Genomic DNA, 16,605 nt, shown 5'->3' on the forward strand with positions numbered 1-16,605 from the left:
CCACCCTAGTTTTTAAAGATAAGTGCACTGGCAAAGTGCTGAAACCTGGAAGAGGCACCCGGCCAACTGGGGCCATGAGCAGTAAATTAGCTTTGAAATAAGAACCATTTCATGTTTTTCAAATCACTTGAGTTCCCCAATACCGAAAACATCTACACACCAAATGGTAAATTATTAGTGTGCTTTATTCAGAGGCCTACCTACATATTAAAATGTCCAACGTTTTCCACTGAAATAAATAAAGATTGCTCAACAGACACTGTGGCTAGTTTTGGGGGAATCTACTGAATTAGGAACAGATTGCTGCTCTTTCTCTGTATTAGGCAATAATGTTCCGTGCCTGTAAGAATCGTTATTTGTGTTTGCGTCCAGTTCACAGGAGGCAGAGAGCAGGGGACGGGAAAGGCAGATGGTCGGCCAAGGCCCCCCAAGCAAAGGAAGCCTCAGCTTGCTTGCTAGCATTCCCGGGATAGGACTGTGCTAGGAAATAGGCAGCCTGGTGATGATATTCGTCCCAAAAGTTCAAAAAGAACATTCTTACTGAGGAAGAGGAGTTATTTTTGAAAAAAGAGAATTGTGTAATAGTTTGAAATACACATAGAAGAACTACCCCCTCCCCCAAAAAACCTTTCAAAGAATTATATAATGTCTATCAATAAGGATTTGAATTATATAATGTCTGTTGATAAGGCTTTTTAAACAAAAGGAATGGACAATTGGCATAGAAAAATAGAAGAAAAAATAAATCAGAGCCTCAGCCAACTTTTTTTTTCCTGATTGCCATAGAGTTTATATTTTAATTTTTAAAAATTATTTTTAAATCTTTTAAATGCCATATGATAGGTATACAGAGAAGTATAGATACAATATGTGTTCAGTGCAATGAATTTTGACCAACTCAACCAGCCTTAGTAACCAGTACTCAGATCAAGAAACAAAATATAACCAGTCTCCAGAAGTCCCTTGGTTCCTCCCAGTCACTCCCTCACCAATGGTAACCATTTCCTAACTTCTAATGACATAGGTTAGTGCCTGATTTTGTACTTTACATAAATGGAATCACACAGTACCTTTTTAAAATTTTGGCTTCTTTTGTTCAACATTATGTTTCTGAGATTTATCTATATTATTGTGGGCAGTTGTGGATCATAATTGCTGCATATTATTCCATGATGTGTATGTACCATGATTTATTTCTCTGTTAGTGAGCATTTGGTTGGCTTTCAGTTTGTGGCTACTCTGAATAGTGCTGATTTAAACAATGCTTGTACCTGTCTCTTGGCAAACATTTATGTGCATTTCTCTTGGGTATATACCTAGGATTAGGAATAGAATTTCCTGGGGCACAGGGGCTGCATATATTCAGCTTTTGTCGATATGGCCAAACTATTTTCCGAAGTGACTGTTCCACTGTCAGTTAAACTTTTCACTGAAGAACTTTGTAGATTCAAGCTTAAAGTTTCCTCTGTGTATCCACCCTCCAATCATAAGATCTTTATAATGCACTTTTCGGATTGCTGAGATTCTTTTGACTAAACTTCGAAAATAAGTTAGACTAAATATCACAAATAATTCCAAGAACATGAGGAATCACTTAGAATTCTTTTACAAACCACAGAAATCTACTTCAAATTAAATCTAAAAGGAAAATTATTAATGTTAAGCATTACCTAGTAGCTGTAATAGATAATTCAGGTAACTTTACCATTTCATATTTTAATAGAGCTCTTTAAAATATGGATACATTGAATTGCCCAGAACTCTTCAGCATAATCAGTGAGAATGCATTCAGTGAACATATTATGCCCAGTCTTATAATTATTGTCAATGGGTCACTGCCCTTGAGAAACTGAAAACCATGAAGTCACTCCAAAGATTATTTGGCTTATGTGGCAGCCAGAATCATGGCCTTCCCAAAATGTCCATGTCCTGTGATTATGTCCTGTGTCCTATGAGTACATGTTCTGTGAATACACAGCAAGAAGGATTTTGCAGAAGAGATTAAGTTAAGATCCTTGAGATAGGGGGGATTATCCTGGATTATTATCCCATTGGGTCCAGTGTAATGACATGAGTTAATTAAAAACAGAATATCTTTCCTGACTGTGGTCAGAGGCAGACATGATGACAGAAGGGTCAGTGAGAAGTGACAGTGCTGGCTTTGAACTTGAAGGAATGGGGCCACTAGCCCATGACTGTGGGTGGCCTTTAAAAGCTGGAGAAAGCATGGGGCTGGATTTCCTAGTCTTCAGAAAGGAATGCAGCCCAGCAGCCCCAGAGGTTAGTTAGCCCAGGGACACACACAGACCTTCTGACCTGAACCGGGGGATAAGACATTTGTGCATTTTGATGCCACCAAGTTTGCAGCAGCAAAAGAAAGTCAATATAGTTTAGCTCTGTGCCCACATAGAAATGTTAAAAGCATTTCTAAGCTAAGTGTAGAGCAGGAATCCTTAAACCCATGCATGAAATGAGACGGAGAACCTGCCAGCCGCTCACCGGCTCCAGGAGACGAGGGCTCGAAGACACTGGAGGAGTCGCTGCATGTGTTGGAAGCTTGTTCTGAGAGCTTCTTTTTGCTGCTTCCTTCTGATGACTTGTGTGATTTCTTCTTATTTTTCACCAAAATTTTGTGCATTAAATCCATAGGGCTTGGAAGAGGAACTCCAGATTCCAGCTAATGGGAAAAGAAAGAAAGCGCATTCTTTAAAAATATTTCCCCTTCCTCTTAGATTCTCTCCCCAACCCATCAGGATAGCTCTGGATACCAAGAGCTTCTAGGTTACTCTTTTGCTACCAATAATCTAAGTGTGTTCTGCAAAGGGCTGGCTCATAGCTCCTGGCTTTTTCACATAAAAGGTAATTTTTAATTACTGAACTCATTTTCCCACCATGAATCCACATAAGACCTTAGAAATATACTGGTAGATTTGGTGTCCTAACACTTAGTTCCAAGAGTTTTCCAATGACCATGTAAATATAACCACTTTGATACAGGACAGATAAGGAAGCCCCGGCCTGGATTTTCAAAGGAGGGAAGCCAGTTATAATGTGGCATCTGCCAGGAAGATTGGGAAAGATGGACAGGCGCTTCCAGGCAAGCCCGTAAAACCCCCTCTTCAGTGAGGTTTAACAACAGCAGAAGGCCCCTCCTGGGGCTAGGCAGTTAAGCTGCACCTCCGTGGCACCTGCAGAAGTGGACTAGGTGGCCTCAGAGTTCCTTGCAGCCCTGAGATTCTGATACCCTTATTTGCAAGCCTTATTTGTAGTGTTTCAAGCTTGCACTTGAAGTGGGAAAATCAATTTCTTGTTAGGGGGTTATTAGATATTGTACCACAGAGCACGTGTGCAAGTGGGTTATTTTTAGACCCATAAGCCGGTCCTGTATTCTTTGCTTTCAATGAGTCTGGGAACTGATATGAAATGATGTAAGGATGTGGGGAGACTTGGAGACAGGGTGGGAGAGGAAAGTGGTTACGTGGGGGTGTTTCTGCTGCTTTCCCTCCCAAAGCTGGGATGTTACCATGGCAACAGGACGCCTGTGGTCTACTCCACCAAGAGGCACATGCAAGGAAGTGAGCAGCAGCCTGCAGGGTCAGGCCCAGATGTTACTGTGCCACCTGCAATGTCCCATTTTTGCCAACCCATTTCTCTCAAAAGGGTGTGATGAGGTTCTCTCGGAGGTATCAGGGTCCTGTCCCCTCAGGGTGTCTCTGTGGGCGGACTGTGACTGTGGGAATTCTGCAGTCCTGACTGGGTCACGTCTGGCAGTGAGGAGGGGTGGGGGCGGGGACTGTGGGCAGAGGAAGAGAAGGGACGTCTCCCATCCTCATTGGCACACACTGCTGGTCTTCTCCTGGTCAAAGGGTTCATTTTCAATGGCATCATCTTCCCAAGAGAGATAAACATGAAAGGGATGTAAGCCCCCCCACCCCCCGCCCCTGCCATCTCCAATCATAAATAGCATGTGTGTTCCTTCAGGGGTAGACATCAAAAGTGCTTACCGGGTATTTTTCCAGTGGCTCCATGAGAAGGGCATCGCCGAAGATCAGTCGGCAGTACTCCGCCATCTTTGCTTGCTGCTTCGGGCTAAGGGAAAAGGAGAAAGAAGGAGGGAAAATCAGGAGGCTGATTCAAAGAGGCTGGACTGGAAGCATTACGTGTCATTAATTACAGGAAGAGGTACTGCCCTCATCCTACCTCTCAGGATTAGTTTTTGTCATTCAAAATCCCTTGTTTACTATCCTGCCCTATGCGAATTCGCATACCACACTCCAGTGGATGGGAGGGAGAGATACTCCTAAGGCTGACCTGAAGAGATGCAGATGAGGGGAAGGCAGGTCATCTGCCTGTCACTGGATTCTCAAATGTCACGGAGTTAGGGACTCAATCTGTTTTGTTTAATTTTCTGATTCGAAGTCAAATGCAAGACACTTGGGGGTGGAATTCGTTCATGACTTCATGTGAATTCTTGGGTGAAATTTGTCCAACCAACAGAGAGAACTGTGCTTCAAAGGAGTTTTATAAGGAGGTAGGACAGGAAAGGGAGGAAGAGAGAGGTCAGCAGAGGAGTTTGTAAGGAGGGAGAGAAGGAGAGAGAGGGAGAGTGAGAGAGGGAAAATATCTCAAAATGCAGATGAAAAAGGGCAGGCAGGCAGAAGTGCATCGCCTTGGGAGTGAGTCCTGGAGGAAAGATAAAAGCAGCAAGCATCTTGGGGCGAGGTGTTTGCACCCCTTTGGTGCAAAATCGGGAAACAAAGGTGGTGTGAGCCCCACTATGTGCTGAAGGCACCTGGCTATGGGGAAAGGCTGCAGCTGCAGCATTTGCTGAGCTGAGATCCAGGCTCTCTACCACTCTTGATCTATAACACGGAGAGGATAATAACTTCTTGGAAAGGGACAGGGGATGCTGAGAAGATGAAGCCAAGTAATGGATGCAAACCAACGCCTTTCAAACAATAAAAGATTGGGACAAAGGTAAGATGATCCCAGTCAGACAAGACCACTTGGGAGCCTGCTAACAGAGAAACACAGCTGATACAAGGGAACATCGCATTCTTTCAATACTGTAGCTTCCTCTGACCTTTACAGAGCAATAAATTTTTTCTCATGCTGTAGAATGATAAATATCATTATAGAGGTATCCAGTTCCAATGAGTTTTATGGACTGTGATTCTCATCTACAGGCTGCCACACTTGATTTCCAATAGTTGTCTCTACGTGCTGCAATGTGAACACATTTTAGCAGAACTGGGACTGTAGTAAGAATAAGTAAGTGATAAAAAGCCTTTATATGATTCAAATTGATTATAAGTGTGATTATTTTCCTTCCCTCTTTCATCACTGTTAAGCCTGGATCATGGACTGTTTTTTCCTGAAAGTGGGGATGTTTTAGGGGTTCAAGTCATATCGCAATGGTCCGCAGGGAAAAGCACTCTTTATATCCCCCCTTTGTAAAAATAAAATCCATATATTTTGGGGATCAAGTGAGTTTTATGGGGTTCAAATATGAGCCCAAGCTCACTGCTTTCTTGGAACTGTAGGGAGAGGCAAAAGAGAGATTCACAGAACTTGCAAATCTCTACAAACCAACCTCCCAACTTCTCAACCTGCCTTTCTCGACCCATATGAGATTTCACTGCACAGCTTATGAGGACGTTCTGTGAATATACTGAGAATATACTGTGGCATTCCTCAGCAGTTGCAGAGAGAGGGGAAAACCTACCATCGGAAAAGCGATCCCGAACAACACCGGGGTGCCACTTATTAGAAACAGGGGAGCAAGAAGAGATGCGGCTGACCTGGCAGGGGAGCCTGGGCATCCTCAGTTCAGGCACCGTTGCCCCAACAATAACTGGCCAAGGAGCTCAGCCCAGCCAGCCAGTTCTGCAGCTGTAGCTGAAACAAGTCCATCTGCGCTGGCCCACACATCCCAGGGCGCACAGAAGACATTGTCCAAATCCTCTAGTTCACGTTCACAGAACGAAGCTATTAAACGTCACGCAGCTTTGTTCCTCCAAGTGAGGTCCACAGACCGGCAGCATCAACAACGCCCGGGCTGGTTAGAGGTGCAGATTCAAGGCCTCCAAGGCAGGTTCTGAATCAGAACATCTGGGAAGTGGTGCCCAGGGTCTGTGTCTTACTAACAAGCCCTCTAGACAGTTCTGATGCACACTCAAGTTTGATAAAACTTCTCTGATAAAGGAAGTGGACAGGTGCTCAAGTAGAAGATCTTTTTCTTGAAGATTTGCAATTTGGAAGCCCCAGATTCCTTTGATCATAGACATGGAGTGAAAAAGGTTTCAGCTTAAGGCTCTGCTTCGGGATTTCTCAGGGAACCACATTCTCAACCAGTAGAGAGGGATGTTCTAGGCGTCACATTGCAGGTGACAGACAGAGTCCTCTGTCCTCTGTCAAGTAGTCCTCTAGGCCTGGGGAAGGAAGTTTCTGGAGCAGAGCCTTACATTCAATTCCACTAAACAGTCACCTGAAACTGTTAATGCTGCAGGTGGCAGGGTTTAGTCCCCAGTCCCCCGATTCACTGAATTGGGAGTGGAGGCCTGAAAACAAGTCTTCAGGTAATTCAGATACAGGTGGGTAATAGGCTGCAGGGTTTAGAGCAGCATGCTAATACTTCATTCAAATCACTGAGGGTCTTAAGAAAATGATGATCCGAAGTCAGAAACAGGGCCTGAGACTCTGCATTTCTAACAAGCTCTCAGGGATGCCTATGGTGCTGGATCCTATGGAGCAAGGATCTACATCTGACCCAGACTTTTAAAAAGCTGCCTCAAAAGCAACAGAGATGGAGAAAATAAGATGTTAGTGTCCAATAAAAAATAAAATGCGCTATTTGGTAATCAGGCAATTCATGCTCCTTGAAAGCACATATGACCACCTGACAGGAAAATGAATCAGAACAGACAGCAAACTGAATGGAAAGAGTCAGTGGAAAACAAGACGGCTTTAATTGTGGGTCAGAACTGCAGAAATAAAAGGCATTAAAACTGAAATTGCATCTAGCAAAAATAAAATAAATCCTGAAACATTTAGAGTATCAAGACTGGCTACCATGGAGATGAAGTAAGACAAAAATATTCACAGATACATTTTGAGCTTCAGACCATAACAGAGACATTTGGACATATTAAAATACCTATAGTATTTTAATAAAGTGTAGGCACCTGGCAAAGTGGTCAGTTTTCTCACCAGGAAACGTGGTAAATCCTCCAAGTTTAACTAAACCAACCTCCTTCTCTGCAGATGAGGAATCTATAGCGCACAGAAATTAAAAACCTTGTCCAAAATCTCACGTTGTCTGAGGCTGAACCACGGCTAGATGTTACTTCGCTGGATTTTGGTGTAAAATTCTTCTTATGAAAGTGCTAGATCAAAAATTAGGTGGAGCACCGGAGTTAAGTAGAACTTTTTGAAGTCTTATTTCTAGACATTCAAATTCAGGAGTGGGGGTGGGGCTCAGGAATCTGCACTTTATGGGGTTGTGCTGGAGCAGGTGATTCCCCTTTGTCCTCCAGGAATAGGTGATTTCAGATATTTGGAGAGAAAACTCGAAAACTCAGTGGGTTTTACTTTTTCCAGTGTGACTTTGTTTTGGCTCAGATGCGCTGGGCCCAGGGATCTGAACCTGGTATTCTGCAGCACACAGAATAAAATGGTTCACAGAGGTGACAAATAGATTTCAGACGTCTTTGGTGGGTGCGTTCCTGGGTCGCTGTGTTGAGAAGGATTCTGAGGTCATGTCTAGGTCAGTGGGAACTAGCACTGCAGCCAGTGAATGATGCCTGACACCCGGTTCAGCAGGGAGGTGAGGTAGCCTACAGGTCAAACGCAGGGTTTACCAGCACAGAGAACGCTTATCCGTTTCCTCTGGGTGTGTGGCAGTCCTCCCAGGAGAGAACCGTGGCTGAGCGATTTTGATATGTACAGCTCAAGGACAACGGAAATATGAAGCAAACGACTTCCTCCCACAATGGAATTCAGTATCTTCGTATTCCACTGCCATTAGATTACCTCAGTGGTTTGAGACAAATAGCATGGCATCCAGGGGTTGTTTTCCTGTTTTCTGCTGGTATGTGTGAATTAGTGATGAACTTTTAATAGCTGAATATCTCATTTTTAAACCAGAAAGAGCAGTATTATGGTGCTATTGTTTTTTCTTTTGTGTACAGCGTAGGCTTAGTTTTCTTGCCCCGTTTTCGCTCTCCATCTGATTGGTGTTAAAAGACTGCAAAAATGTCCTGTTGTTAAGGGTACAACCATATAAATGTGACCATTTGTAGGACGTTGCTTTGTAGATGCTCTGGCGGTCTTCACTTAGTGTTTTCAAGGCTCAGGTGTGTGTGTTTGTGGGGGGTTAGTGGTCAGACGCATGATTTTGGAAGCCAGACTAGCAGGATTTTAATCCCCAGCCCTGACAGGGTTTAGCTAAACAGCCATGGGCAAGTTACTCACCATCTCTGGGACTCAGTTTCATCATATGTCAAATAGGGATAATCATGGTAATATTTATTCTTAGGAGCACCTGGGTTTGTGGTGCGGGTTACATGAGTTTATGCTTGGAGCGCTGCTCAGTAAGTACAGAATAAATATTGTGCTATTATGTTTGTGATGGTGTTGGTTACTGATACCTCTCCGGCTACTTTATGTGAGAGCTCCTAGCAGGTCTGACAATCAAAAATGGAGTTACGAATTTTGTAAACAGCTTCTCATTTTTCTAATATACATAGAAACACTTATTGATGAAAATAAATTGCTAAATTTAGAGCTCTTTTTCCAAAAAAGGAAATAACTGCATCAACAAGTCTGGGAGCTATAGTGCCTGGAAGAAAGATGCTAAAGCATTGTTTAGGCCCAGTTACAAGTGGATGGGCAGAGGTAAGAAGATGCTTCAGAAAAGGCACCTGTAAATCAGAGCTCTCTCAGCAAGTGAGTTACTAAATGCAGAGACTAAAGAGGTGCTGCTCCCTTTAGTTAGAAGAGAAATAGCAGTAAAATGAAATAAATTCTTTTTTCTTCAATCGAACCTCAGAAGTGTTAGACAAACTATGTACCAAATTATTACATCATCCATTGGATAACTGTTTCCTAAAGAAATAGAATTACGAGCCAGCAAATGTAATATAGATTTTCTGAGGGCAAACTAGAAATACAGACAATTATAAAATCAGTGACTTCAAATTAAGGTATCTCGCCAAGTATACATTAACCACTGATCACATGTAACTAGTTAGACATTCATTCCTCAAGCTGAAATTTGTTCATGACCAAACTGCTTTTTTAAGACTTACTGAAGTGAAGCATGTATGAAAATTAGTTGGGCAGAGGAAATTAGTGAGCTGGAAAAGACTTTCAGCGAGGAGGAAAAAGGCACTTGTGAGCCAGATTAGAACAGGTGCTGCCAGCTTGCATAGAAAACCAGCTGAGGTCCTTGAAATGAAAGCAAGCACAACTTCCCAAATGCTGGTTTGAGCAATGATGGTCACTACTACATTGTCTTCAGATGTCAATTCAAAGGATGGGATTTTTAGTTTCCTGAATTTTGATTCAATATATATAAGAACTTTTTCATTTTGGAGCTCTTTAAATAGAATAAGTATATGATAAACTAATACCTATGTATCTGAAATAAATGTGTCTTACTTTGGTCCTTTGTCAGAAAATAAGTATAAAACAGTTAACTCAGAACTGTTGTAACTTTTCTTAGTATAGCTCAGCAATAAGCACAGGCTATATTGAAACAGGAAAAGTATCTGCCAATACTAACAAACAGGGGACACCAATGGGAGGAAGATGGAGGGGACATTTATTGGTCTGAGTTCTGTATCAGTGCAAAGTGGCAGAATAGAATCTACAGCTGTCCCTCCACCAGTTCCAAAGTGTACGGAACTATCCATTTTAGAATGACAAAACTGACCATAAATTTGCATGCAACAAAAGGAGTTAATAGAGGAGGATTATAAAAGTGGTCCCCTCCAATAGACACATGTGCTATGTAAGGAAATGTGTTGCACTGCATTGTAAAAAGAGGAGTTCTTAATTGAAAAACCCTACTATGGAATGAAAATAGATTCCACATGTCCGATGGATTATTTTAATGTAAATGAGATTTAACTGAATATTCCATTACATACAGATGAAAATGTGCCACCTAATATATAACATAATCCAAGAACACCATTAATAATATCAAATAATCTTAGATCAGACGACCAATTATTAAACATGCCCTATTCTGGAAAAGACTCCCTATTTGAATGTGTTAAATACTTACGAATCCACATGATTCTCAAAGGAAAGGAGAATTGGGAAAGGCGATGTCTTAAATGCACACTCGGCAATCGCTTCTATCACCTCCTGAAAAGGAGAATACACGCATTATTCAATATACCGAAATTTTAATGTGTATATTTTTTTCTTTGGGGTTACACCCATTAACGTGTATAGTTTTAATTTATAATATAGTATCAAATAGTCTAAAATGGCCAGAACGGATTGTGAAGGTTGTTGGACTATAAGTTTTCTGACTCCTGACTTAGCAAGATAAAAAACAAACAAACAAACAAAAACCCTAAATTTGGGGGGAGGCGGAGTTGCAACTATGAAGAAGAATGGTTCTATTTTCTCATTATATCTATTTAAAAAAATATCTTATTTATTTTTAGAGAGAGGTGAAGGGAGAAAGAGAAGGAGAAAAACATTCAATGTGAGAAAGAAACATCTATCGGTTGCTTCTTCAATGCACCCTAACTGGACACTAGGTTCGAAACACAGGCATGTTCCCTGACCAATTATTGAACTGTCTACTTTTCTCCTTGTGGGGCCCAACCAAGCAAGCCACACCGGCTAGGGCTCTGCTCTGTTTTTATAATGAAAGAATTCTAATCATATCGTAAACAAATTTAGACAAGAGAAGACAAACATTTTCACCCATAAATTCACCCTTTGAACTAAACCACTGTTGGTATTTGGTTATATTCTGGTTTGTTTTCCATGTATTTGTATAATTTAGTTTTAATTATAGTAAGTACTCTCTTTGCATTTTTAACATTGTTATGGAGATATAATTCACCAATTTAAAGTATACAATTGCATGATTTTTGGTATATTGAGTCATGCATCCATCACCCCACTCTAAGTTAGAACATTTTTATCACCCCCAAAAGAAATTATTAGCATCACTCCCCAGTTCCCCCACCCTCATCCCATCCACCCAGCCCTAGGCAACCACTATTCTACTCTGTCTCCACAGATATGCCTATTCCAAAAATGTCACACAAATGGAATCATACATATGTGGTCTTTTATGTTTGGCATCTTTCATTTGGCATACTTTCAATCATCCATGTGTAACATGTATCTGCACTTCATTCTTCAATATGTATTTTTAAAAAAAATGTGTCATAAGCGTTGATATCTGTATAAAATTCTAGGGAGTAGCAGTATCATAATTGATTTAACCATTACCCAGCTGTGGACAGACAGTTTAAAAGCTATCATTCAAATAATTCTATGAAAACATCTTCATTTCCCAATAGTTTGAATTATTCTGGGAATGAAGTCTCAGAAGGAGAACTATTGAACCTAAGAATATGAATACTTTCAAAGTCTCTTGCCTTTCTCCAAATTACTTTCCACCTTCAATTGCCCAGAGTAATGTATGGAGTGCCAGACTTCAATGCACATCCATCAGCTTTCCGCATTATCTTTTCAAAACATTTTTCTTATTGAACTGGTATTAAGGTACGGTCTCATTTTTAAAAATTATATCACTCTCAATACTACTGTGGTTTTACGTACTCAAATGTTTGTTTTTAGTTGCATTTATTCTTTTCATATTCTGCTTTCATGCAAGGATTTCTACCTCATTCCTTAGGCCTGAGCCTTCCACTATCTCTTCTCCCTCCCTTTATATCCAAGCCAGAAAGCTATTTCCCTAGCCCCAGACTATAAACAAGGCTTTCTAATTCTGTACTACATTTGCATATATTCTTCTAAGAAGGATGTGCCTGCATGGAGCAAAATAATCGCTCTCAACATTTCTTAGAAGTAATTTCAGAAATTGCCTTTCATACATGATCGGTTTCACTTTTATGATAGTTGATGCCATCAAAAGTAAGTGCACTATAAATAGCAAGCTCCACCAATATTTTATATTCTTTATTTGATTTATTTGAACACAGACCTGGGATTCAAACACACTTGTGTTTTAGTCCTACTTCTTAGCTTTCCAAGGTATTTCCTTGGGAAAAATCACTTAATGCCTCTGTGCATTGGTTTCTGACCTGTAAAGTGGGGGTGACAGACTTCATTCCATAAGCCTGTGGTGAGAAAGCATCAAGAGAAGGTAAAGAGTCCAGCTTAGGATGGGCACATAGTCTCAAATAAGCTAAGGTTACTTACTTTGCTTACTTTCCCTCCCACTCTCCCTAATCCTTCCCTCTTACTACCACAAACAAGAGGTACCATTAAATGAGCATTTATTGTGTTCCAGACATGTATCTTGTGCTATAAACACTTTATGAGAAAAATAGTACCCACTATTTTTAATTATTATAAAATGGAGGCTCAGAGGTATTAACCAATTAGCCCAAGGTCACAGAGAGGAGAATCCAAGGAACCCCAGGAAATGTTTTCTGACTCCAGAGTTTATACTCTTAACCTTTGCAGTAACTCTTCTGCAGCTACCCAGCTTAAACACTTAAATCAGAGCCCTCAAAATAAATGAAAGTAGAAATCATAAAGGAAGTGTGTGGTAAGTGCCAAAGCAGGGGTTGGGGACTAGATTTTGTTTACTTCTTAAGTTTGGCCCTGTTGTAGCAGCTAAAGGCAAAACACATTAGAGCCATTCTTGACTTCTGTTTCTCTCACATCTTTTGATTCATCAGCAATCCTGTCCAAAATATATTCAGAATATAGACACATATCAGCACCTCTACCCCAGTCATCCAAAAATTTTTGCGTTAACTGCTGCAGTAGATTTTATCACTATTCCCACATTTCACTTCTCCTTCCTGTGAGATCTATTGATAACAGGCATGGCCATGTGTGTTTTGGCCAGTGAAATATGTGTGCAAATGACATGTTCTGCTGCTGAGCAGAATCTTTGAGGGCCACCATGTAGTTCTCTTTTTCCCTACTATGTATGAGCCCCGTGATGTTACAGACTGGGGCTATTCTTTCTATATGGATTGAAGGTAATATCAGTTAGCAACAGCCAATATCCAACCTGAGAGAGAAATAAAGCTTTGTGGTTCTAAATCATTGAGCTTGTGGAGTTTCTTGTTATTGCAGCAAAACACAGCAGAGGCTGACTGATAGAGCCTTTTAACTGCTTTCCTGGCTTCTGTGTTTGCTCCCTATATTACATACCACAGCCAGAGTGATTGCTCCTAAACATGAATCAGGCGAGTTCACTACTTTAGAGTAAAATTTTTTCATTAGCCTTTTATTTAACAGAGTGAAATCCAAATTCCTTACCAGATGTGGCACGTGCTCTCTCTCTCAATTCATCTCCTTTCCCTGTTCATCGTTGCTTACCCTGATACAGTCCACTGACCTTCTCTTGCTTTGAATACACCAAGTAGGATTTCATCTCTTTGCTCATCTCTTTCATTACTTTGTTTATCTTTGTTGCTTTTGTCAGGAATACTCTTATCTGAAAACGAGGCTTGCTTCTGTAATGGGGTGAAGGGTGGTCTCTTCTCAAATGTCACTTAATCAAGTCTTTCTCCTACCACACTGCTAAAAATGGCATACCTTTAGCCCCTCTTTTCCTTCAATACTTACCATATCGCCTTAAAGGACATATCTCCCTGTGTTATATTGTGTGTTTATTTTGGTCTACTTTTCCCCACTAGGGTGTAAGCTTCTTGAAGATAAGCACTCAGTTTTCTCTACTGCTCTGTCCCCAGGGCCTAGGAAGTGTTAAGGTACATTCTAGATGCTCACTAAATATTTTCAAATACATAAATGAACACATAACATTGCTAATAGAAGAGAGATATCTATCTATTTGTGCTACCATGTATTCTTCTACTGGCAATTTCAGAGGTCAGCATACTTTTCCCATAAAAGGCCAGATAGTAAATATTTTAGACTTTGCTGGCCATATGGTTTCTATGGAAACTATTTGACTCTGCCTTTGTAGCCCCAAAGCAGCCACAGATAATGAGTAAACAAGTGGATGTGGCTATGTTCCAACAAAACTTAATTTACAAAAACAGGTGGCATGCTGAATGTGGCCTGAAGAATATAGTTTGTCAACCTCTGGACTAGTCTGGTCATTGCCTTAAGTAAAGCTTAAAAGTTGATTGTAACCAAAGGTAAATGTAATTTTGCATTACATAAGTTTGAATGGTGATTCCATATGCAATAGCCTGGTTAACTTTTACAGTTTCTTGGCTAAAATTTCCATTCAAGGTTGAATTTTACATTGAAAAAAATGCAAATATGAGTAAAAGTGTAATTAGACTTTGATACTTTTCTGATAATGACTGTTGTCATTGGCTGTTTGAGAACTACTCCAGCTGCATCTAATAATGAAGCCTGATTGCAGTCTCACCCCAATAAGAGTCAGCCTGAAGACCAGGAGAAGCCCACTCTCTCCCTTAGGAAGCAGTTGTGTTGCCAAGGGCCTTTCTCTTTATCTTTGTAGGGAATTCATGTCTTCCTAGATCCCTGGGTCTGGTCCTCTCCTCATAACAGAGATGTCAGTGTGGCCTGAACTGCAGCTGGGCCCGGGGTTCCTAGACCTTCCTGCTTTGTGTATCCTACTTCTCCCTTTTCCTGCCTCCGGTGTTGTGCACTTGACTTAGGACTCAAGTTTGCAATGGATCCTCCAAGCTCACCTGCTATAACCTTAATAGCTCTCACAGGGTCTCTCACCAAGGCTGGGCTGTGTTTAATTTGCCACATATTTTGGGCTTCTCACTTTTTCCTAGAGATGGGGAGGGTGTCAGGGATTGTGTGTGGAGGGTACCCAGAGTCCCTTCAAATGACTTCATTCAACCCCCACTCTCACCCTGACTTAATAGCTCCTTGCATAAATAATATCACAACCATTATATTTGCAGAAAGGAAGCTAAAGTGTGACTTCTTAAATTTCAATTATAATATCAGTAGCTAACATTTATAGAGTGTTCACAGTGGGCTGTGCACTTTTCCCAGCAATGTCCACATGTCGGGTAGTATCCTTGAATGCTGACAGCAACCCTAACAGGTAAGCACTGTCATCATCTCTAGTGCGCTCATAAGAAAGAGGCTTGGGCTGGTAAGGATGCTTGTCTACTCGATGGGAGAGCTACTGGAACCTTGGCGTCAGCTCCAGAGCTGCATTCACAGCTCCCACAGGTTCTCTTCTCTTTTTCTTCCAACCTCTCCCTCTTTTCTCTGTCCATCTCTCCCCATCTCTAACATAATTTTAGCCAGCAGCTTGGGAAACAAGTTGGAAGCTTGAAAACCAAAGAAGAGATTTACCGAATCTCATCTAAGAATTTTAATTGGGAGCAACTGAAAACTTCAGAAGTTTTACTCTAGGACTTCTTATTTTTAATTCCTTTCCAATATTTTGTATTGTGTATAAGATCACTCAGGATGAGAAAAACACTTACAGGTTTAAAGTTTTGTTCTTTCATATAAGCTATCATCAGTGGACACTGGAATGTGAAAGTGCCTTATTGCACAATTGCTCCTTATTAAGCCCAAACCATTTTTCAGAGACTGCTAACACTGGGTTCAATAATCTATAAACCATATGGCTCAATTACTAAACTCCAGTGGGAAAAATTGCCCTTGAAATCCTTTATCCTTGACAGGCAACAGCAGGGTGTATTTGATATCCATTTTATGTGAGCATTTATGTAGCAGTTAAATTGCATCCTAAATTATTATTTCTCTCAGAGAATGAAGCTTTATTTTCAGAAATGCTCCATTTAGCCACACTCTCAAACTTAATATAGTTTCATCATATATGTTATCACATTACGCATTTTTCCATCTTGTACAATTGCTGGTTACAGAGTAGCTGCCTGAGGACAGAGAAGAAGGGACAGCTTGGGGATGGGGCAGACGGGTGGGTGTCCCCCGTAGGGAGGAAGGAGACTGAGAGGGAGCAGAGAGAATGAAGACCAAGCAGTAAATTACTATGTCATGACCATCAAAGGCTAAGGCAATGAGGCAAAGAAACAGAAGGACAGATATATGAGGTAAATAATAAATAAATCCATAGTGCAAAACAAAAAGCTCTCCAGAAAGACTGTGAATTACAGCCTGCCCCCTTTCCCAGAACATAAACTTTTATTTTGGTCCATACAATAAATACTAGGTAACTGCCAATAGGAACTTTCGCTTTTGGGGATATGTCACCCAGAAGCTTTCCTGATTACACAGGCTTAGAACAGATAAACTGTATGACATAAAAATGACAAACATCTACAGTCAGTTTATTTTGCTGCTGTAAAACACACTGTGGCTGTAGAATATAGTCTAATTAGCTTGCAAAGGTCAAGTCCAAATATACAGGGTAGACCAAACTGGCAGATATTGAGAGAATCTTTTTACTACCCTCCAATATATTATAAATGGAAC

At 40.8% G+C, this 16,605-nt stretch overlaps 1 protein-coding gene across 1 annotated transcript in view; it reads right to left on the reverse strand.

Moving 5' to 3' along the window:
* Positions 1-16,605, reverse strand: part of PLCB1 (phospholipase C beta 1) — a 637,895-nt gene that overhangs the window by 129,747 nt on the left and 491,543 nt on the right. Inside the window, exons 12-14 of the mRNA XM_090286059.1 lie at positions 10,292-10,374; positions 4,005-4,089; positions 2,500-2,677 (exon numbers count right to left, since the gene is read on the reverse strand). Coding sequence (XP_090142185.1) covers positions 2,500-2,677; positions 4,005-4,089; positions 10,292-10,374 — 346 coding nt within the window. The remainder of the gene's footprint in view (positions 1-2,499; positions 2,678-4,004; positions 4,090-10,291; positions 10,375-16,605) is intronic.

Source organism: Furipterus horrens, unplaced genomic scaffold (genome assembly GCF_987537825.1).
Source record: "Furipterus horrens unplaced genomic scaffold, mFurHor1.1.pri manual_scaffold_8, whole genome shotgun sequence".
NCBI classification, from domain to species: domain Eukaryota; kingdom Metazoa; phylum Chordata; class Mammalia; order Chiroptera; family Furipteridae; genus Furipterus; species Furipterus horrens.